Raw genomic sequence first — 23073 nt, forward strand, 5'->3', positions numbered from 1 at the left:
GCAGTAACAAATCATGTTCCCATAAATTTATTGCTATGTTAAACATATATGGCTTTAGTTTTCATCTTTGTTCTTCTGGCCCTATACATTTGACCCATCTTGATATTTGTTTTTTTTTTTTTTTTTTTTTTTGAGATAAATTTCCAGTCCTTAAAAGCTGAACATTTACCTCCTGAAGAGGACAATTTGGATGCCAAGATTTTGGTGCAGTTCTTATCACATCAGCCCCTGTGTCTATCAAAACCTCAATTTCAATGCTATTCATTTGTACTTTTAACTTTGGTCTTTGATCATTTATAGATGTTTGTCAAAATATTTGCTTTATGGTTTTTCCTGAAAATTTGTTTAATCTTCTAAACCTGTTCTCTCATTCAGAATAATATAGTTATCCTTAATAGACATTAAATCTTTTAGTTGCTCTGTGGTAGAATTTCCTCAATGTTGACAGGGCACGATTTAACCAAATTTGACATGGTGGCCTATGAGAGGTGCCCTAAGGCGTTTCCCAATGGCAAAGGGTTACCTTACTTGTCTCATGTTAATCTGCATTCAGTATTCCAGTGATGGCCTTTGCTATCTCTTGTATATCCCAGAAGGCTGGGGCCTTCTGTTTGGATTCTCTCTAGAAAAAAAAAATATTATTCTTAGGAACACCTACAATCCCTTTTAAGGTGACCTGGTTTCCCGCAATTAAAACATCTAATCTTTTGATTTTTCTTAACATTTTTAGAAGTCACTTCTCATATTCAAGTATGATCATAAGAGTGAGATCCAATTCTAATCCATTCATCTATGGGTGCTTATCTTGCCATTAAAGGCCTAATTACCCTTTTACATTCTGAATTAGCATTTTCAAAAGGCAAAGATTCAATTAATATTTGTCTAACTTCTGGATCTGATAATTCTATTTATAGCTGAAGTCAATCTTTGTAAAAAAAAAAAATCAGTGAAGGTTATTTGCGGGCCTTGTATTATTTTTGTAAATGGTTCAGTGTTCTTCCTGATTCTTCAATATTGTCCCAAGCATTCAAAGCTGCTGTACATCATAGAGCCAAGGTGTGATCGCCAAATGTAATCTGCCTTTTCAAATCAGCATAATGAGTATTTGATCTTGGGAAATCTCATAACCTCTAGCCCTACCTCATTGTTTGATGACCCTAGGGATAAATATTGGTTACACTGCTAGTGGCCCCATAGACTGCCCTGGCCTCCCAACTGACACCCACTTTCAGGGGGCCTGGTTTGGTCCATGCTGGTTCCCCAGCTATAAGACCTGGGTATGTAAGCTCCCACTTGCTCAGGTCAGCTGTTGCTGTGGGTTTCCTTAGCATGGTCTTGACCCCTTTGCTCATCACTCCTCCCTCTTTACAATTGGATTCCAGGAGTTCCGCTTAGTGCTTAGCTGTGGGTGTCTGCTTCTGCTTCCATCAGTTACTGGTGAAAGCAGTAGGGTGAAAGCACTAGGATGGCATATAAAGTAGTCATCAATCTCGTTATAGAGGAAGGGCATTTAAGGTAGCCTCTCCACTGTTGCTTAGATTCTTAGTTGCAATCATCCTTGTGGATCCCTGGACATTTCCCTAGTGCCAGATTTCTCTTTAAACCTATAATGGCTCCCTGCATTAAGATATCTCCTCTCTTGCTCTCCTCTATTCCCCCTCCCTACTCAATCCTCCTGATCCTCCATACTCTCCCCCCTTCTCTCCCCTCTCCCTTCTACATTCCTTTTTCCTTCCCCCCCCCCCCCACTCCCATGCTCCCAGTTTGCTCAGGAGATCTTGTCCCTTCCCCTCCTCTGGGTGTTGATGTATGTCTCTCTTAAGGTCCTCCTTGCTTCCTGTCTTCTCTGGGGTTGTGGATTGTAGGCTGGTTATCCTTTGCTCTATGTCTAATATCTACTTATGAGTGAGTACATGTCATGTTTTTCTTTCTGGTTCTAGGTTACCTCACTCAGTATGATTTCTTCTAGTTCCATCCCATCCATTTGCCTGCAAATTTCAAGATTCCATTGTTTTTTTTCCACTGAGTAGTATTCCATTGTGTAAGTGTACCACATTTTCTCTATCTATTCTTCAGTTGAGGGGCATGTAGGTTGTTTCTAGGTTCTGGCTATTGCAAATAATGCTGCTGTGAACATTGTTGAACAGATGTCCTTGTTGTATGAATGTGCATCTTTTGGGTCTATGCCTAAGAGTGGAGTTGCTGGATCTTGTGGTAGACTGATTCCCATTTTCCCAAGAAACCACCATACTGATTTCGAAAGTGGCTGTACAAGTTTGCACTCCCACCAGCAGTGGAGGAGTGTTCCCCGTTCTCCACATCTTCTCCAGCATAAACTGTCATTGGTGTTTTTGATTTTAGCCATTTTGACAGGTGTAAGATGCTATCTTAGAGTTGTTTTGAGTTGCATTTCTCTGATGGCTAAGAATGCTGAGCAATTTCTTAAGTGTCTTTCTGCCGTTTTAGATTCCTCTATTGAGAATTCTCTATTTAGTTCTGTATTCCTCTTTTTAATTGGACTATTTGGTGTTTTGGTGAGTTCTTTATATATTTTGGAAATCAGCCCTCTGTCAGATGTGGTGTTGGTGCCATTTTGTCTTGTTGACTGTGTCCTTTGCTTTACAGAAGCTTCTGAGTTTCAGGAGGTCCCATTTATTAATTGTCCATCTTACTGTCTGTGCTACTGGTGTTATGTTCAGGAAGCTGTCTCCTGTACCAGCTCATTTAAGGGTACTTCCTACTTTGTCTTCTAAGAGGTTCAGTGTGGCTGGGTTTATGTTGAGGCCTTTGATCCATTTGGACTTAAGTTTTGTGTATGGTGATAGATACAGATCTATCTGCAATCTTCTACATGTCAGCATCCAGTGTTAAAAATGCTTTCTTTTTTCCATTGTATAATTTTAGCTTCTTCGTCAAAAATCAGGTGTTTGTAGGGATGTGGGTTAATAGCAGGGTCTTCAATTCAATATCATTGTTCTACCTGTCTGTTTTTGTGCCAATAATAAGTTGTTTTCATTACTACAGCTCTATAGCAGTGCTTGAAGTCAGGGATGTTGATGCCTCTAGAAGTTCCTTTATTATACAGGGTTGTTTTGGCTATCCTGTTTTTTTTGTTTTTTTCATATAAAGTTGAGTGTTGTTCTTTCAAGGTCTGTGAAGAATTGTGCTGTATTTTGATTGGTATTGCATTGAATCTGTAGATTGTTTTTGGTAAGATTTCCATTTTTACTATGTTGATTCTACCTATCCAAGAGCATGGGAGATCTTTCCATTTTCTGATATCTTCTTTAATTTCTTTCTTTAAAGATTCAAAGTTCTTGTCATACAGGTCTTTCAGTTGGTTAATTAGAGTTACACCAAGATATTTTATGTTGTTTGTGGCTATTGCGAAGGGTGATGTTTCTCTGATTTCTTTCTTAGCCAATTTATCATCTTGATATAGGAGGGCTACTGATTTTTTTTGAGTTAATCTTCTATCCTGCCACTTTGCTGAAGGTGTTAGGAGTTCCCTGGTAGAATTTTTTGGGTCATTTATGTAAACTATCATATCATCTGCAAACAGTGAAAGTTTGACTTCTTCCTTTCCAATTTGTCTCCCCTTGATCTCCTTTTGTAGTCTTAATTGCTCTAACTAAAACTTCAAGTACAATATTGAAGAGATAGGGAGAGTGGACAACCTTGTTTTATTCCTGAATGCTCTAGAAGAAAATGAAATGCAAAACTAAATGACTTTGAGATATCACCTCATCACAACCAAAATGATTATCATCCAAATTATCACAGCTAACATTGGAGAGGATGTGGAGAGAGGAAACCCTTAATCACAGTGGGGGTGCAAACTAATAGAACCATTGTGGAAATCAGCGTGAAGAGTTTTCAGAAATAGAATTACCATATGACCCAGCAATTCTTGCCCTGAATATGTGTTAGATGTATACCATATTACCACTGTGTTTAAAAATTAAAACACTTCTTAGGTCAGAGTTCCCCAAGACCAGTGATTCTCAACCTTCCTAATGCTGCAACTCTTTAATAGTGTTCCTCCTCTTGTGGTGATCCCCCAACCTTAAAATTATTTTTGTTGCTGCTTCATAACTGTAATTGTGCTATGGTTAATGAATCATAATGTAAACATCTCATATTCAAATGGTCTTAGGCGACTACTGTGGAAGGGTCACTTAACACCCAAAGGGGTCATGACCCACAGGTTTAAAAGTGCTGCTGTAGACTACATTTTAAGTTTTAATGTGTTTATGTTAAGTTTGTGTTAGTACATTTGGTGCCTGTAAAGAATTTTCAAGGTATTTTAAAGTTGTCTTATTGAAACAGCACGAAACAAAGTGGAAAAGTGTGAATATATTTCTGATTTCTTTTTATACTAATTTTGTTTTGTAGGAATCAAGAATCCAGTCTCAGTTGCAAACAGACTTTTGTGTGAAGGGCAGAAAGGCAAGCTCTCTGCAGGCAGAATTCCTCCCTGGTAACCACTTTGTTCCTCTACTTCTGTCTTGGGTTGTTATTGTTTGAAGGCTGCTTTCATCCATAGCGGACTGACTGATACTGTTGGTTCCGTACCATCAGGTCACATGTCTTTAGACTAAGAGAGATACTTTGTTCTGTAATGGTAGAGCACTCTAAAGTTGATAAGCTCCAGATGGAATGGAATCTATGGTTCAAAGGAAGTTGAAGTTAACTTCTGGATTTGTGTGCCATTAATTCTCAAGAGGATTTTGTGTCAGTTAGGGTTATTTTGTTGTGAAATTCAGAACGTGTCATAGATACTGGAGCCTAGTGTTTAAAGTAATTAGTTTTGGGACATTCTTAGAAAAATATATATTGCATATTGTGAATAGTTATGATGCAACTATTACCCATTACTAATAATTAACATGTCTTATCTTTTACCTTATTCACTGAGACGAGAGAAAAAGGATAAAAAGGTCAGTAAGACAGAGTTGCAAGTTAAGGGGATTCAGTCTTTGAATGTTTTTGTATTTTAGTAGACATTCTAAAATTTTATTACATGAAATGGCTAAATTATTTAAAAAGTTTGGTCCCTTTCAAGTCCTGGTTTAACCTTTCACAAGCCTAGAGAATACATTTAGCCTTGAGCTAATTTTGCCTTACTATAAGGCAAAAGTGTCAGGAATACTGTAACAGATGATGTCAGAGTGTAGAAGTTCCCTCCAGTTGGTGAGAGACTTAAGGTCTTCCTGGCTGTCTGAACTTGGGGCTGTTTCCTTTACAGTTGGCAGGTTGTATGTTTCAGGGCTTTGGGTAATTTCCTTTCTTAGTCTGTGATCTCCATTCAGCAAACTACCACACAGTTGCTTTCTCCAGCTCTCCCGAGTCCTCTCTCTGTAGTTGTTCTCTCTGTTGAACTTTGCCCTGTGAACTCTAGTCATTTTTGGCTTCAGGTGGCCCAGTTCCATCCATCTCTTTGCTTTATAGACTGCTGGGCTTCTGGACTGTTGCCCTAGAAACTCTCTCAACTCATACAAGTGAGCTAGCTCTCTTGAGTGCAGCAAGGTGGTTTTTATGTTTTTCTTTTCTTTTCTAGAGGATAATAGTCCTTTTTTGCCTGGTGTCTAATATCTAATAAAACTGTTGATTTTCATATTTTGCCTTTTTTTCTCATTGATTCAGACAAGGTGATAAGTTTATTCTGTTACTCTATTTTGCCTAATAGTGAGAAATCTTTACATACTTGAAAGCTCACCTGTATAACTAACTATAGTAGTTTAAAAATAGATTCTTCCAGTCCTCTGTATTAATTTAGCAAGATTTATTTTATATTTTGAATTTTATTTTTTTTAAGAAATGGTGCTTTTAAGACTTTTTTTTTAATTACTCTGTCCCATATATTACACCCCTATCACAGTTTCCCCTTCCTTTTCCCCACCATTTCCCCTCTCCTCCAGATCCATGTGTCCTTTGACTCCCAGAAGAGAAGAGCAGGCCTCCCAGGGACATTAACCAAATATGGCGCAATATACAATAAGACCAGGTACATACCAGCACATCAGCTGTGGACTAGGTAACCCAGTAGGAGAAAAGGATTCCATAAGTAGGCAGAAAAAGAGTCAGTGACTGCCCCTACTTCCACTGTAAGGAATCCTACAAGAAGACCAACCTACTTAGCCATAGTATATATGCAGAGGACCTAGGTCAGACCCTTACAGGCTCCCTGATCTATTCGAGTCCCATGAGTCCCAGTCAGTTGATTCTGTGCACCTTGCTCTTGCGGTATCCCTGATGCCTTGATTCCTCCGATCCTTGCTGCCTTTCCTCCACAAGATTCCGAAGTTCTACCTAATATTTGGCTCTGGTATATTGCATCTGCTACCATTGGCTGCTGGATGAAGTCTGTCTGGTCTTTTTGAGGACAGTTCTGCTGGGCTCTGGTCCCAGAACTCTCTCCAGGCAGGACAAACTGTAGGTTGAAGGTTTTGTGGCTGGATTGGTGTGCCAATCCCTCCAATTGAGACCTTGCCTGGTTATAGAAGGTGGTTGATTCAGTCTCTGTGCCCACTTTTGCTAGGATTACCCTGATAAATTCCATTGCACTAGGTTCTACTTCACTCCCCAAATGCCCCCCAATTCAGTAATTTTCCCAGTATCCTGACCACCCTCCATGTTGATCCCTCCTGTTCCCAACTCCACCTGTCCCTAGTCCACCCACAAAATCTATTTTATTTCCTCTTCCCAGGGAGATCCTTATGTGATGTGTGTCCTGTCCCCCCCCATTCTGTCCCGTCCTGTTCCGTCCCCCCCCCTTACTGAGCCTCTTTGGGTCAGTGGACTGCAGCATGATTATCCTTTACAGCTAATGGACACTTGGACACTTAAAAGTGAGTACATACTTTTTCTTTTCAAGTTCCATCCATTTGCCAGCAAATTTCAAATTTCATGACATCATTGCTTTTAACAGCTGAGCAATACTCCATTGTGTAAATGTATCACATTTCTTCATTGATTTTGTTCAGTTGAGGGACATTTAGGTTGTTTTTCTTTCTTTTTTCTTTTTTTCTTTTTTTTGGTTAGTATAAATAAAAGCTACTATGAATAGTTGAGCAAGTATCCTTGTGAAAGGATGGAACATCCTTTGGGTATGTGCCCAGGAGTGGTATAGCTGAGTTTTGAGGTATATTAATTCCCAATTTTCTGAGAATTTCCCAAGTTTCTTTGTTGAATCTTTGTTGTTTAGGTATCAGGGTGACTGTGGCCTTATAAAATGAATTTGGTAATATTCCTTCTGTAATTGAGGAATATTGGTATTGGCTTTTTTTTTTTTTTTTTTTTTGAAAGTCTGGTGGAATTCTGTGCTAAAACCGTCTATCTGGGCTTTAAAAAAAATTTTTTTAAGGACAGTCTATTAATGGACAGTGCTTCTGTTTCCTTAGGGTTTTTAATTCATTTATCTGATTTTGATTTAGCCTTGCTAAGTGGAATCTATCCAGAAAACCATCCATTTATTTTAGCTTTTTCGATTTTGTGGAGTACAAATGATTCTCTGGATTTATTCTGTGTCTGTTGTTATATCCCCCTTTTTGTTTCTGATTTTGTTAATTTGGATATTCTCTGTGTCTTTTTGTTAGTTTGGATAAGGGTTTGTTTATCTTGTTGATTCTCTCAAAGAATCAACTCTTTGTTTCATTGATTATTTGTATTATTCTCTTTGTTTCTATTTTATTAATTTCAGTCCTCAGATTATTTTCTCCAGTCTGCTCCTCTTGGGTTTGTTTGTTTCTTTTGTTTAGGAACTTTCAGGTGTGCTGTTAAGTTGCGGGTATGAGATCTCTAATCTCTTTATGAAGATACTTCTTTTGGGGGGGGTATTCTTTAAGGGATTAATTGATTTCCTCTAATTTTTTGTCTTGTCCTTGACTTCTTTAAGGACCTCTGTCATCTTCATAGGGTTGATTTTAAGATCTCTTTCTTGTGCTTCAGCTGTGTTGGAGTATTCAGGTCTTGCTGTCATAGGATAGCTGGACTCTGCTGTTGCCATATTGTTCTGACTTTTGTTTATTGTGTTACACTGGCATTTAGGCATCTGGGTTTGGGATGATGATAGGTCTAGTTGCTGACTTCTGAGTTTGTCTTTTTGGATGGGTGTTTTGTTCCTTGGTTTCTGTTTCCTCTTTGATGTTCTGGTCTTTGTACCTGGATTTCTGGTGGCATATGTGACCACTGATCTGGTAGGAAATTTCTGTTTGAGTTGGGAGCGTGCCTTCTGGCAGTTAGCTTGGTCTTTGTTCTTCTGAGTGATGTGGTCTGCATTTGTTTTTCTTACTGGTGTGGCCAGCTGGCAGGTGGGTCACTCACTGTTCTTCTGACTTCTGTGGCCTGCACCTGAGTAGCAGAAGTCCAAAATGGCACTTTTTATTAATTTGTTCAATAGAAATCCATTCCCTCTCACCAAGTCCCTCATAATATTTTATAGTATGGTTTTTCTCTTATTACATACTGATGTGACACTTTCCAGTCATGCAATATGTTTCTTAGTGAAAGAGTTGGAACCTCAAGTTTAGTACCTACACCACAGTAATGATAATTGGCTAATACTACATTTGTACATTGTAGTTTATATGGGTTTTATGCATTGTCTTAAAATGTTACCCTATAAGATAAAGTTTGAGGTAATAGAACTTGAGTCCCATACTTGTTTTTATTATAGTGTTATAAATTGTGGAATCCACTCATATCACATTGTGTATAAACTCATCTAGTTATTCATCACTTGTCCATCTATTTATTCAACAAAAGTGTATTGTTTGTTTGCTGACTGCCACTTGGGGAGGCAGAAAATCTATCAGGTGAAAACAGAAACTTAACATCTAGGCATTAGCTGTTAAGCAGTAGACCAGTTTAAGGGGCAGAGAGTAAATATATACAATGGGTTTTTCCTAAGACATCTTAAATAAAATGCTCATTTTATCTCTCTAGCTCACAGGAAAAGGAAGGCGGGAGGGAGAGTTTTTTTATATGCCAAGGATTTGGCATATCACCCTATTCAGCAGGGGCTCTCTCTGGGCCGAATCACCTTATCCCCTTCATAGGCCGCATCTCCTAACACCATCCTAAATTTGTTCAGAATTGGATTTCAGAATGTGAATCTTTTCAGATTGGAGGACATACATTTTCAAATCAAATTGGTCATATATTTTTGAAAAATTTTGTTATTATTATTTTTTTTAATAATGAAGCATCCTCAGCAGTTAGCTAAGTAGGTAAAGTGCTTGAGTCATAACATTCAAGTAAAAGGCCTGTATCGTAGCACATGCCTGTAATCCCTACACTGGGGGAGGGGCACAGAAAGAAGTGAATCCATGGCCCGCTAACTATTCAGTCTTTTTGAAATGATGAGCTTGCAGTTCCCTGAGAGACCTTGATTCAAAAATAGAAGAAAAAAATGATAGAGCCACCTGGTATTGACCTCTAGTCTTTTCATGTCACATGCATGGATGCAGGAACACGTACACACTTCTCACACGTATCACAACATTTCACACATCTCACACATTACACACCACAAAGACATCACACATATTATATACAGATTACATGCATCACACACATTACTTGCACATCATACACATTACATGCACATATACACACCATATACATACTACACACATATTCCATACATGTTATACATACACCATACACACATATCACATACATTATGTACATATCACACACATTACATATGCATTGCACACACTGCATACGTCATACATATATTATACATATATACATCATCCCCTAACCCAGATTCAGTTTTTGTTAGTTTAGTGCATGTTCCCAGTGCAGTGAGTTCTGACTTTACGTTCATGAGTTTTTAGTAGTGAATAGCCTAATTTGTCTTCAATTACGTGTGTTTATGATGCACAGTTAAATGATAGAAATTATTTTTAAATTCAAGGGCTTTAATTTTCTCTTGTACCTTTAGTTTGTTATTGAGAATTTCATATATGACTAATGTGTCTTGATTTATTTCCCCCTCCATTCCCTCCCCTTCAACTCCTCCTTCCCCCATTTCTTCCCAATCTCTTCTTTTTGTTTTTAAACTCATGGAATCCACTTAATGCCTGGGTCATCTACTAGAACATAGATAGCTTCTCAGGGAGCATACCCTTTGCAGAACTGACTTTCTCTTTCAAGTAGCTCTAAGTTGCCAAAAGCTAGCGGTGGGATTTCTGATCACCTCCCTACTTTTGTCTGGCTTGCTTTTTTGAATATCCTGTGCATGCTGTCACAGTTGTTGTCATTTCATATGTAAAACTGCTCTACTACTGTCTCCAGAAAACAGTTCAGTGTAGTCATCCATTACATCTGGCTCCTTATACTCCTTAAATTCCCTCTTCTGCGATGATCCCTGAGCCTTAAAAGAAACGAGTATGATGTAGATGTTGCATTTAGGGCTGAGCACCTTGCTATCTTGTAGTAACTGCATGGTGACCAGTTGTGAGTTATTGCATTAATCGCCATCTATTGCAAAAATAAGTGTCTCTGATGAGGGCTGAGAGGTCCATTGGTCTATGGGTATAGTGCTAAGTCTTTGGGTATTGGTTTTGAATATTGTATTCATCTAGCAGAATAATAAATACTAGTAGGTTCTCTCTTAGGTCCTGTGACCTACTTAGTCTCAGGTTTTTGTCCTTGTTAACAGTACTAGACATGAGTTCTGACTTGTGTTTTGCAAGGATTTTAATGATTGGTTTGAGAATTGACTGGAGTGGGCTTGGGGTGGTTGCACACACAGTAAGGCAAGCAAAAAAAAACAAAACAAAACAATAACAGTATCAGTGAAATCAGTGCAATTCTAGGACAGTTGAAGTTTAGTGGAAGAACAGTAGTGGGCATTTCTTACTATGGTAGAGTTAATGGGTTTTTAAATGGGTTTACATGAATCTCCTTTGAAGGTTTCTCCTTGGAGATTCAGAACATATTTCAAAGGAAATTTAAGTTGGTACTTACTGTTCTAGAAAGTGATATTTTTCTCAATTTTTAAAATTTAAATTAGAAGCAAGATTGTTTTACATGTCAATCCCAGTTCCCTCTCCTTTCCCTCCTTCCCCGCCCCCTCACAACACCCTACTTATCCCATACCATTTTTGCTCCCCAGGGAGGGTGAAGCCTTCCATGGGGGGGGGCTCTTCAGAGTCTATCATATACTTTGGGACGCGGCCTAGGCCCTCTTCCATGTGTCTAGGATGAGGGATTATCCCTTTATGTGGAATGGGCTCCCAAAGTCCATTCCTATACTAGGGATAAGTACTGATCTACTTCAAGAGGCCTCATAGATTTCTGAGGCCTTCTCACTGACACCCACATTCATGGGATTTGGATCAGTCCCATGCTGGTTTCCCAGCTATCAGTCTGGGGACCAGGAGCTCCCCCTTGTTCAGGCCAGCTGTTTCTGTGGGTTTCACCATCCTGGTCTTGATGTTCTTTCTACATGTCACTGTATATGTATATGTATGGCACATGTATTGTCATACATACACAAACATTTTGCAAAAGTTTTACATTGAAATATCAAAAAGGTGTTTCATGTGATGGTGAATTCCTACACGGCTTTGATGATAAACAAAGACTACCATTTAGTGTGCTTTATAACATCTATAAGTGACTTCTAAATATTAATATTTTAAAGTGTCTAAAATATTTAAGAAATATATAGATTATATCAAGGTTTGAGACAAGTTCTCATTATTCCATGCTGGCCTCAACTCACAATGTGGATCAAGGGATCAAACTCCGAGCTACATGCATTTTAGGGTTACTATTGCTGTGATGAAATACCATGACCAAAAACAAATTGGTGAAAAAAGGTTTATTTGACTTACACTTTCATATGATAGCTATCATATAGGAAGGCAGGGCAGGAACTCAAATAGGGCAGGAACCTGGAGGCAGGAGCTGATGCAGAAGCCATCAGCAGATGCAGAGGAATGTTTTTTACTTGCCTACTCTCTTCATGGCTTGCTCAGCCTGCTTTCTTATAGAACCCAGGATAGTAGCCCAGGGATGGCACCACCCATGATGAGATGGGCCCTTCCCCATTAATTACTAATTAAGAAAATGTCCTCCAGGTTTGCCTATAGCCTGATCTTATGGAGGCATTTTCTCAATGGTAGTTCCCTCCTCTCAGATGGCTATAGCTTGTGTCAAGTTGACATAGAACTATCCAGCTTGGTAGGCAAATACTTTACCAACTGAACCACATTCCCATGCTCTAGATTGGTTGTATTTATCAAAATTATAAATGGTGAAAGAATGAAAAGAACTGTATATGAAATGACAATGATTTTAGGCACTGAGATTGAATCCTAGATGTTAAGTGTTAAAAACAAATAGGTTCAGCCCAAACTTCTGCCTTGATTGATTAATATTTCACATTAATAGAAGGGCTTAAACAAATCAGGTTCCTTTTTTTTTCTGTAAAAGAAGGAAGAGCTAAAGGTGGCATAATGATAGCTCAAATTTTACATCTAAGTTTTTTGTTTTAGTTACTCTGATTTTTTTGTGACAGCTTTTCTTTCCAGTGACCATTGTGACACAAATTTGAAAATTTCAGTTGGTTCTCTTCTCTTTTTTTTTTTTCAGTGTTCTCTCCATTGTAGTCTCAATGTAAAGAAAACAGTTACTGGAATTAATTACTTAATTTTTCTTTGTCATTATTTGTTGTGTTTCTGAGTGTTTACTGAAATTTTATCATTTAATCTCTGCAGATTTTTAAGTGTCTCAGGCATTTAAAATATTCATAGCAAAATAAATATTTGGTTCATTTTTGTGGATGCCATAAGATTTCTGAACATGTGACCTTTTTGTATTGTCAGATATTGCTTACTCTATTTATTTATTAGTTTGTTTGTTTTGGGTTATTGAGAGAGGGTTTATCTGTGTGTAACCCTGGCTGTCTTAGAACTTGCTTTCTAGACCAGGCTAGCCTCAAACTCTTAGAGATGCACCTGCTTCTGCTTCCCGAGTGGCATCGTTAAAGGTGGCCCCTACCACTGCCTGGCTTGAAAGTTGCTTTCTGATAGTTATCATTGCATGGAAGTGCTGAATTTCTTACTAATGTTAGTAATAACTGAATATAAAGACTTCAGTAGTTAACTACTCTTGATGCTTGCTTTAATATATTTTTAAAAATTATATTTATATATGCCTGTTTGTGTGGAAGTATGTGCACATGAATTCAGGTGCCTACAAAGGTCAAAAGATAGAGTTAGATCTCTTGGAACTGTAATAAGTGTTTGTAAGCCTTTTGGGCATAGATTCTGGGAAATGATCGTGGGCCCTTTGCAAGAGCAGTATGTACTCTTCACCACGGATTTCTCCAGCCCCTATTTTTGAGTTTTAATGTGGGAATGATTAGAAATGAAAAATAGAGAATAGGAGACTAACAACCAGGCACATGTTCAAGGGCTCCATTATTAGCTGGCTGGGATCTTTAAGTAGTTGGCTATGGAAGAAGATGAAGTGATTGTTACAGTTTGTAGCTTACAATTACTGTTTACCTCATGACATACTTAAGAATAGGATTGTTCCTATTGGCATGCTTTTTGAAGTCTTTGGAAATTAGTCTTTCATAAACCAGAAGTGCCCTGTTCCATTTTTAATATTAAAAATTGTAGTATAGGGTTGAAAAATCCCTTTGGGATGTATTTCAATATTTACTCACTAGAATGAAAATGATTCTGAGCATTCTGTGTGCCTTCTTGCTATATTGAACTTAGTATGTAAGCATGCCGATGTGTTTGTACAGATCTAGTTCTAGACTAGAATAGCAAGTCTGAAGGCATTCATGTAGACGCTTAACCTGATTGAACAGATTGTATAAAATAAACTTTACAACATGTGTATCAAAGAAAAATCTTATTTTCATTAGGAAGTTACTTTCACTTTTTATTGGGTTAATCTTTCTAATTTCTACATCAATTACTTTTAATGAGGAAAATTTTAAAAGAAACTTAGAACATGCAGCTATCTTATTTTGCATCAACCCTAGAATTACTTGTATTTCTCAGTCTTGACTTTATTATATGATATACTTCTATAACTTATTGACTATAGAAGATGACACTATGTATTTTTAAAAGAATAACTTTTTTGTTGTTAGCTTTTTAGTTGGAGAAGGAGCCTACAGATGGGCAGTGGATCATGGGATACCCTCTTGCCCTCCTAGCATCATGACCACAAGTGAGTAAAACCTTCATGAGTTAAGCTGTATAAACAACAAGCCTAAAATGTTACATTACTTCTCTTCTGATGCACAGGTAGAATACTTTTATGTTGAAATACTTATAAGTGAAAGATAGGTCAAGTTTACTGATTTTTTTTTAATCACTTTTTTATTCTAGAGGTTTTCTCTTTGCTTTCTGTATTGAGGCAGTCTTATTCTGTAACCCAGGTTAGTCTGGAACTTCCTATGTAGCTCTGACTGGCCCCATACTTGTGGAAGACCTCCTAAATTTGAGGATTGCAGGTGTGAATCACTATGCTAGGTTTGTAAAAGTATGCCTGAAGTACCATTTTTAGGTTACTTCAAGTAATTGTGAATAATAAAACCATAGTGTTCTCTCTATAGGACATTGGGAGGAAGGAAGGGGAGGGTGTTTAACTGCTCTTGAGCTGAGGAAGGATTTGTTTAGTATTTATTGATTTATCTGTGTTTGGCTGTTTTGCCTGCATCTATGTCTATGCACCATGTTTGTGCAGTGGGACAGAATAGGGCATTAGTTCCCCTAGAAATGGAGTTACAGCTGATTGTAAGCTACCACTTGGGTGCTGGACATGGAACCTGGGTCCTCAGAAAGAGTACCAAAGGCTCTTAACTACTTGCTTTGTATTTTGAGTAAGGAATTCATTCACTTTGTTCTTGAAGATAGCCTGAAACTTACTATGGTGCTCTGATGGTTGGAATGAGAAGGGCCCTGTAGGTGCATATATTTGAACATTTTGTTTAGGGGTTGTAGCATTTTTGGAGGAGGTCTGTCACTGGGAGTGGGTTTTGAGGATTCAAAAGTCTCATGCCAGGCTCATTGTTGTTCTTTCTTGGCCTCCATCGTATTGGTCAGATGGAAGCATTCAGATACTGCTCCAGTGCCATGCATGCTTGCTGCCATGTTCCCCACCATGATGGTCATGGACTAATACCCCCCTGAAACTGGAGGCAAGCCCCCGATTAAATTCTTCTGAGCTGGGCATGGTGACACACACCTTTAATCCCAGTACTCTGGAGACAGAGACAGGTGGATCTCTGTGAGTTCAAGACCAGCCTGGTCTACAGAGCCATTCCAGGACACCAGGTATACACAGAGAAACTGGGAAAAAGCAAAAACAAAACAAAACAAAAAAACCTTCTGTAAGTTGCCTCGGTTTGATGTCTCATAGCTGCAATAGAACAGTGACTAAAGCAGTAACCCACACTGGCCCCAAACTTGATTCTTCTACCTCTGCTGCCTAATTGCTCAGATTATGGGCATGCGGTACTATACCTGATCCTGAGGAATCAGCAACAAACTTTTTAGGTCTAAAATGTATGAAAAAGACACATGAGTTGAAACTGAGAAACATAAGTAAGACAAAGGGCTGTTTTGCTAACTTCAGAACCACAGCATACAAGTAATACCACAGTAGAAAAATGGTCAAGTCATAGTAGGTAATAGGAAAATTCAAGTTAAGTGAGTATGTCCTTAATTTATGGAAAAGTTAAAAGATACTACAGTGCTTCTGGTGAGCCTATTCAATGAACAGAAGACACAGGCAGAGATTTTGGAGGATGGCTAAATTGTGTAGCTCAGAAATCTTAAACTCATACTCATTTACACAAACATGGGGGAGGGGATGGAGACAGAGACAGAGATAGACAGACCAGAGTGGGCAAGAGATGGAGGGGTGTGTGTGTGTGTGTGTGTGTGTGTGTGTGTGTGTGTGTGTGTGTGTGTGTGTGTGTGTGTGTGATTTATGTAGATTGGTTCTTAGTGAGTATTCAGACCATAAAAACAACCAGAGAAACATCTTGTGTCTAACTTAGAGGAAATTGGGGTAAAGTACTATATATTCTTACAATAAAAATGTAACAAAATACCTAGAAATCCTGTGAAAACTCGTTTCTGATAATATGATTTTGAAGAGAATTACAAATTAAAAACAAAAAGCATGTCATTCCTTTCAACATGGGATTTTTTTTTTAACACTTCTGATAGTGTGTGCATGTGCGTGTGCGTTCGTACGTGTGTGCGTCTCTGTCTGTCTGTCTGTCTGTCTGTCTGTCTGTCTGTCTGTCTGTCTGTCTTTCTGTCTCTCACTATGTAACAGCTCTGGCTGTCCTGGAACTGTAGGTTAGGCTGGCCTTGAACTCATCAAGTTCCACTTGCCTCTGTTTCCCAGTGCTGGGATTAAAGGAAAGTGTCTCTGTGCTCCAGCATGTGCAAATTTCTCAATTTTCATTCTCTCAAAAAGATTTCAGTGCTCCAAAGCTACACAGAGAAACCCTGTCTCGAAAAACAACAAAAAACCCAAAACAAAAGATTTCACCTTTACTTTAAAAATATAATTTTAATTAGGTAAAGACTTCTAGGTTTATTTTTAAAAATGTTTCCCAGTTTTTATTTAAAATACCTGTATCATAAATTAGTATCTTAAACATTCTATTTCATCTACTTACTTACTGTGACTTTATGTTGTATGTATGTATGTATGTAGTATGTATGTATGTATGTATGTATGTATGTATGTATGTATGTATGGGAATGTATGTATGCTTGCCATGGTGCATGTGTGTAGAGCAGACGACAACTTGGAGGAGTTGGCTGACTGCTTCAACCTTTGAATCCTGGGTATCAAACTCAGGTGACCAGGTTCTCTGCTGAGCCACCTCCCCTGTGTCTTAGCCATTTGAAGTTAAGTACATGAGTATATAGTGTTGTGCAGCTGCACTGAGCTCCACTCCCCTAACTGCTATCCCAAACAAAACTTTCACAGTTTGTTTGCTTCCTTCTTGTTAGTTGCTTATGATCCTGCTTTTTCTTCCTATCTTTATGAATTTGCCTTACCTTATATAATAGGAGTAAAACTTAGCCTTTATGTATGCCTTATCTCCCTTAATATAATTCCTTCACAGTTTAACCATATTGTTGAATAGGTCAGAAAATTGTTTCTGTTTCATGGCTGGACAATATTCCATTGTGTTCTTTTGTAAATTTTTTCTGTGGTGTTGGTGAATAAGTACAGGACCTTGTGCATGTTGGCAGGCATTCTATCCCTAGCTTTTTTGTGTTCTGTTATCATTTAAAAAATGTAACATTGCTTTCCTCAGTGTAACAATGCTATGCCCAGGTGTGGTTTTCTTTGTGCATAGTCAGATAGATCTGTGGTTTAGTTCTACTTTCCCTTAAAACATTTATTTGTGGTTTGTAATATTATTGGCCTGTAGGTTTGTCACCACTTTAGAGGCAGAATGGATCTGATAAATGAGGCAGACTAAAGTCTTATGAAATAGCCAACTCTTTTCAGTCTCAGACATTTTAAATTGAGAGGGTTAAGAAAGGTCATGTAAGTGAAGTTCTCATGTGTTCAAGCTGTATGCAATCACAAGGACAAAGCACACATGACAAAAACCTATTTTTCTATAGAGGCATATGAAAGATAATTTAAGCATTTTGTTGAACAGCAACAGCAGGCAACAGTAAATAAGTTGAAGTAAACTCACTCCTAGCCTTTACACCTGGGAGGAGCATGGAAACACACTTCAAGAACAATTCTGCATTTTGAAGAAACTGAGGTCACAAGACTCCTGTCTTGTTTTCTTGGAATGTTTTCACAAGCCCTCAGAATTCTCACTTCTCTCCATTCCTGTACTTGTTCTGACATAGATTGGTTTAGTGTAATTGACTCTTTCATAACCAGGATATAGAAGCTCAGCTTTCTTAGTAGATGGTCTTAATAAATACAGTGTGAATAATAATGATGTTGATAATAATAATTATAATGCATCAGTTATTTGTTTCATTGCTGTGACAAAATACTCACTAAAGCACATTTTGGAGAGGAAGGTTTATTCTGGCCTGCAGTTCTATGGATCATAATCCATCACAGCAGGGAAGGTGTGATGGCAGGAACAGGAGGTGTCTGGTCATATTGCCACACAGGTTAGGAAGCGGAGAGTAATGAGCTTACATTTAGGTTGCTTTTTCCTTTTTATTCAGTCTGTGATTCCAGTTCATGGAATGGTGCCACCCAAATCTAGGCTGGGTCTTTTTATTTCATTCAGCCTAATCTACACGGACCCTCACATACATGCTCAGAGTGTTTTTATAGTGATTCTAAGTCCTATCAAGTTGACAATAAAGATTAATCTCAAATAATAGTAGTAATTTATTTTAATTTATATGATAGGGAATATTAGAAAATGCAGTAAATGTATATTATAAAAATATATTATTTAAACATTAATTTTTTGAAGTTAAAAAAGCATGACAATCTTTATGCATTTATGTGGTACATTGTGATGCTTTGATTCTATATGCTTTGTGTGATGGTGAGATCAGGCTAATTAGCTTATCTGTCGTGTGTGTGTGTGTGTGTGTGTGTGTGTGTGTGTGTGTGTGTGTGTGTGTGTGTGTGTGGTGTTTCCAGCTTTCAGTGGGGTTTCTAGCAGTCACAATTAGGATACCGCTGCTAGAGCTGAGATTCAATTCAAGAACGCTGTTGTCTTCAAAGAGGTCTTTCATATTGACTTTTTATGATGTCACCCACTTCCTCCTGCCTTCATCCCTAGCAGACATCAATATACTATCTATTTGTATAATTTTATCATCTTAAGAATGTTACATAGTGCCACCAAGTAAAGCCACTTGCTGCCAAGCCTTGATGACCTGAGTTTGATTACATGGACTCACATGGTAGAGAGAACCAACTTCTGAAATTTGTCCTCTGTTCTCAATGCACATGCTAAAACATGTACATGCTATTTGTGTATACATTGTTATATTTAGATTAGCTGTTGCTATTAATTTTTATGTGTTTTCTAGTATTTGTTCCTCATTTCTTTCATTTATTTATTCCTTTAGCTTTTATTTGGTTTTGTTTTCTTCGATAGTGATTTTAATCTCATTCTAAACTATATAGTTTTTGCTATTTTCTTTGTTGTTAGCATGGAGTTTAAATTTAATACTTTTAAGATTATAGCTTAATTTGAATTTATGCCATCTTAATGGGATCATATTAATAAGTTTTTTGTTATGCACCTCTGTCACCATTTTCTTTTAGTTATTAATGTCACAAAATTTCACATTAACCAGAGATAGTTTAGCATATATAGCAGTGTCACCAAGTCTGAGAGCTTGATGACCCAAGTTCTTAGACACACATGATACAAACTAAGAACTGATTCCTGAAAGTTGTCTTTTGACTTCTATACATGTCATGGCATATGCACAAAAATAAGCACATACTTGATTAAATGGAGAAAACATGCTTATATAGAATAACCTTTTCCATGTCTTGGTTCTAAAACGATGTGGAGAATAAGCAATTAGAAACAAAAATTAGAATAGTAATAGGTTTTATAATTGTGCTTTTACCGTATAATTAGATCTTTAATGTTGGGTGTGTCTTTTATGTTATTGCTTGACATCCTTTTGTTTTTTGCTCATGATTCCGTTTAGTCTTTCTTGCAGGTAGGTTTGGTGGTAATCAACTGTGTTTTCCATATTCTGAGACTATCTTAATCTTGTCCTCATTTTTAAAACACAGCCAGTCAGATTTGGGTTTCATGGTTTACACCCCTTTTTCACTCAGTGCTGTGAGCATGTGAATCCATAACTTGTGGCTTCAAAGGTTTGGATGAGAAATCTGCTTATAATCCCTTGCTGATCCTTAGTGTTTGACTATTGACATCTCTGTACTTGATACTTAAAAAGGATAACCAAAGCATTATGAATTGACATAATGTTTGTATTCATGATACAGAATTTTTTGCATGTTTGCACTTTGTGAGGATGAAAGTAGGGTGAGCATCGTGCTGGTCTCTGAAGGCCTTAAACTTGTCAGAGCCGCTGATCTCCAATTATTGTGCTTCATGTTTTCAGTTCTAAGCTGCAGGTTTCTTATTGTACTATAAAGTGCCACAACTAGTTCCTGCTTCCGGTCTTTTGATATCTTATCCAGATCCTCTTCCTTCTTACCCTTCCAATTCTTTGCTGACTACTATTGTCTTCTATTGATGTCTTGTTTAGCTTCTACAAAAGAGCAAGAAAGAAAACATGTTGAATTTGTCTTTCTTTGCTTGCCTTATTTCATTAAACTGAATGTCTCCCATATCTACCCATGGTGCAAATGACAATATTTTCATGACTCAAAAATCTTCCACCTTTTCTTACTATTTTTATCCACTGACGAGTACCTTGGTTATCTCATGTCTTGGGCTCTATGGCTGATGCTACAGTAAACACTGGAGTGCATTCATATCTATGATATAACAATTCCCTTCTTCTGGATATATACTATATTTTAAAAGGTTTGCTAGGTTGCATGGTAGTTATATTTTTAGAGGGAACTTTGCACTATTTTCCACAATGACTGTTAATTTATGCCCTTACTGATAAGCATTGGAGTTCCTCTCTCCTCTTCCTATTGACATTTGTTATTTCTGCATCTTTGATAATAGTCATTCTACTTGGATGAAGTGACAGCTCATTGCACTTCTGGTTTATTTTACCCTGATGGTTAGTGATGTTACACATTGTTTTGTGTACTTGTGGGCCTTTTGTATGTTTCCTTTGAGAAATGCCTATTTAAGTAATTTGTCCCAGATCCTTTGTCCATGATAACAACTGGGTTATCTTTTTTTTTTTTGTATTCAACTTTTGAATTTATTGTATAATCTAGCTAACATTCTCCTTGTTATCTACCTTGTTGTTTCCCTTCCCCTGTGTATGCTTCTAAGTTTGAAATTTGACATAATAATGCTTATTTAATTCTCCTTTGTTGCCTGTGCTTTTGTGGTCTTACCTAAAAGCTGGCCTATTTCATTGCCTCTCTCTCTCTCTCTCTCTCTCTCTCTCTCTCTCTCTCTCCATCTCTCTCTCTGTCTCTCTGTCTCTCTGTCTCTCTGTCTCTCTCTCTCTCTCTCTCTCTCTCTCTCTCTCTCTGTGTGTGTGTGTGTGTGTGTGTGCTGGAAATTGAATACTAGTGTCTTGAAGGGTTTCATTGGTTTATTGCTAGTGTAGCAGTTTCAGGTCTTGCATATAGAGCTGTGGATCTCTTCTTGCCCCTTTATTAAGAATAGATTTTTTTTTCTCAGATAATATATTCTGATGATGATTTTCTCTTCCTCTACTCCTTCTAGTTCCATAACTCCCATCTCATCCAGATCCATTCCCTTTCTGTCTCTCATTAGAAAACAAACAGGCTTTTAAGGGATAATAATAATAATAATAAAATAAAATACAGTATAATAAGATAAAACAACAGCTAACATATTGGACTAGGACAAAACAAACAAACAGAAAGGAAAAGGCAGAAGAAACAGATATACATAGACACAGAGACCTACTCATTCACATACTCAAGAATTAAATAAAAGCACAATACTGGAAGCCATAATATATATGCAAAGGACCATATTTGTCTTTCTGGGTCTGAGTTACCTCACCCAGGATGATTTTTCTAGTTCCATCTATTTACTTGCAAATTTCTGTGATGCCATTGTTTTTGTACTCCATTGTGCAAATGCACCACATTTCCTTTATCCTTTCTTGAATTGAGGGACATCTAGGTTCTTTCCAGGTTCTAGGCTCTCTTATCTGCTTTTTTGGAGAGAGAGAGAGAGAGAGAGAGAAGAGAGAGAGAGAGAGAGAGAGAGAGAGAGAGAGAGTATGTGTATGTTTGGCATTTTTTTGTCATTATTATTTTATTTGTGTTATTATTGTTTTGTATTGTATTTTTAAGTGAGGTTATATGATGCCTGCATCTCTTGTTTTTGCCAAAGATTGCTAGAACAGATCCATAGGATCTGTTATGGTTATAGATGAATGTTTTGATTGTTTTCTCTATTTAAGTGAAGAATGTTTTTGGTGTTTTCATGTAGATTGTTGCGATCTATGATTTGTTTTAGGTAGTGTAGATATTTTAAAGTATCAGCATGTTGTTTTCCATATCTTGTGTATGTATGTGTCCTTTTAAATTTCTTTTCAGTGTTTTGTAATTGTCACTGTAGCAATCACTTATTCCTAGATATTCTACTTTTATGGTAATTATAAATATAATTAATTTTCTTATCTTTATTTTATTTTCTTTATTTCTTGATTTCATAGAAACAATTATTTATTCTTTATAACTTACTTTAATAATTCTGTCATGGTAAAAAATGCCCAAGACTATAGTTAACAAATTGCATATATAACATATATATGTGTGTGTGATTTAAAAATATCTTATATTTCTTATATTTTTGGTTGTGAACCTAGCCTTTAACAGCTGAGCTCTCTTTCCAATCCCAAAATATGTTTTTCTATTGTCTATTTTAGAATAAGACTTAATTGATAAAATAGATAATTTATTAGTTCTCGAGACTTCACTCAGTTATTACAGAAATGAAAGACTTTTATTACACAAAAACTTCCTTTCACTGATAAATTCTACTATTCCCATATGCTTTCAGAATTCTTTCTGTGCAGTATGTGCTCACTGGTAACCTGGGCAGCACTTACACATCTCACTTGATGTTCACTAACTCTTCAAAAAGAACTAAACTAGGTCCTTCTAAAGACATTAAATATCCTAGATCATGAGGATATTATGTCACAATAAATTATGAAATGAAAAAGGACAATTACTAGATGAGAGTGATGGTGGAGAGCAGTCTCAGTTGTTAAGAGTGTCTGAACTTCTTGCGGGCGACCTGGGTTCTGTTCTGTCCCAGGCTGCCTTGGGACATAGCTTCCATTTTTAAAAGAGCAAGTTGTTTGTACACAACAAACTTGCTGCTATTATTTGTTTTTAATTTTTTTCTTTTCTTACATTTTATTTTGTGTGTCTGTCCATGCATACCTATGT

General features: G+C 37.2%; 1 protein-coding gene across 9 annotated transcripts in view; it reads left to right on the forward strand.

The window, feature by feature from the left end:
• The window catches only part of Tasp1 (taspase 1), a 207632-nt gene that overhangs the window by 41324 nt on the left and 143235 nt on the right, over positions 1 to 23073 (forward strand). For 8 of the 9 annotated variants that reach the window (XR_003486507.2, XM_027421662.2, XM_027421665.2 and 5 more), the window contains 2 exons: positions 4396 to 4480; positions 14132 to 14211. The exons of the other annotated variant lie outside the window; for it this stretch is intronic. Coding sequence is in view for 7 of the 8 variants with exons in the window: in XM_027421662.2 (XP_027277463.1) it covers positions 4396 to 4480; positions 14132 to 14211 (165 nt within the window). In the remaining variant the exon portion in view is untranslated. The remainder of the gene's footprint in view (positions 1 to 4395; positions 4481 to 14131; positions 14212 to 23073) is intronic. 9 annotated transcript variants of the gene reach the window in all.

This window comes from Cricetulus griseus, chromosome 6 (assembly GCF_003668045.3).
Source record: "Cricetulus griseus strain 17A/GY chromosome 6, alternate assembly CriGri-PICRH-1.0, whole genome shotgun sequence".
NCBI lineage: Eukaryota > Metazoa > Chordata > Mammalia > Rodentia > Cricetidae > Cricetulus > Cricetulus griseus.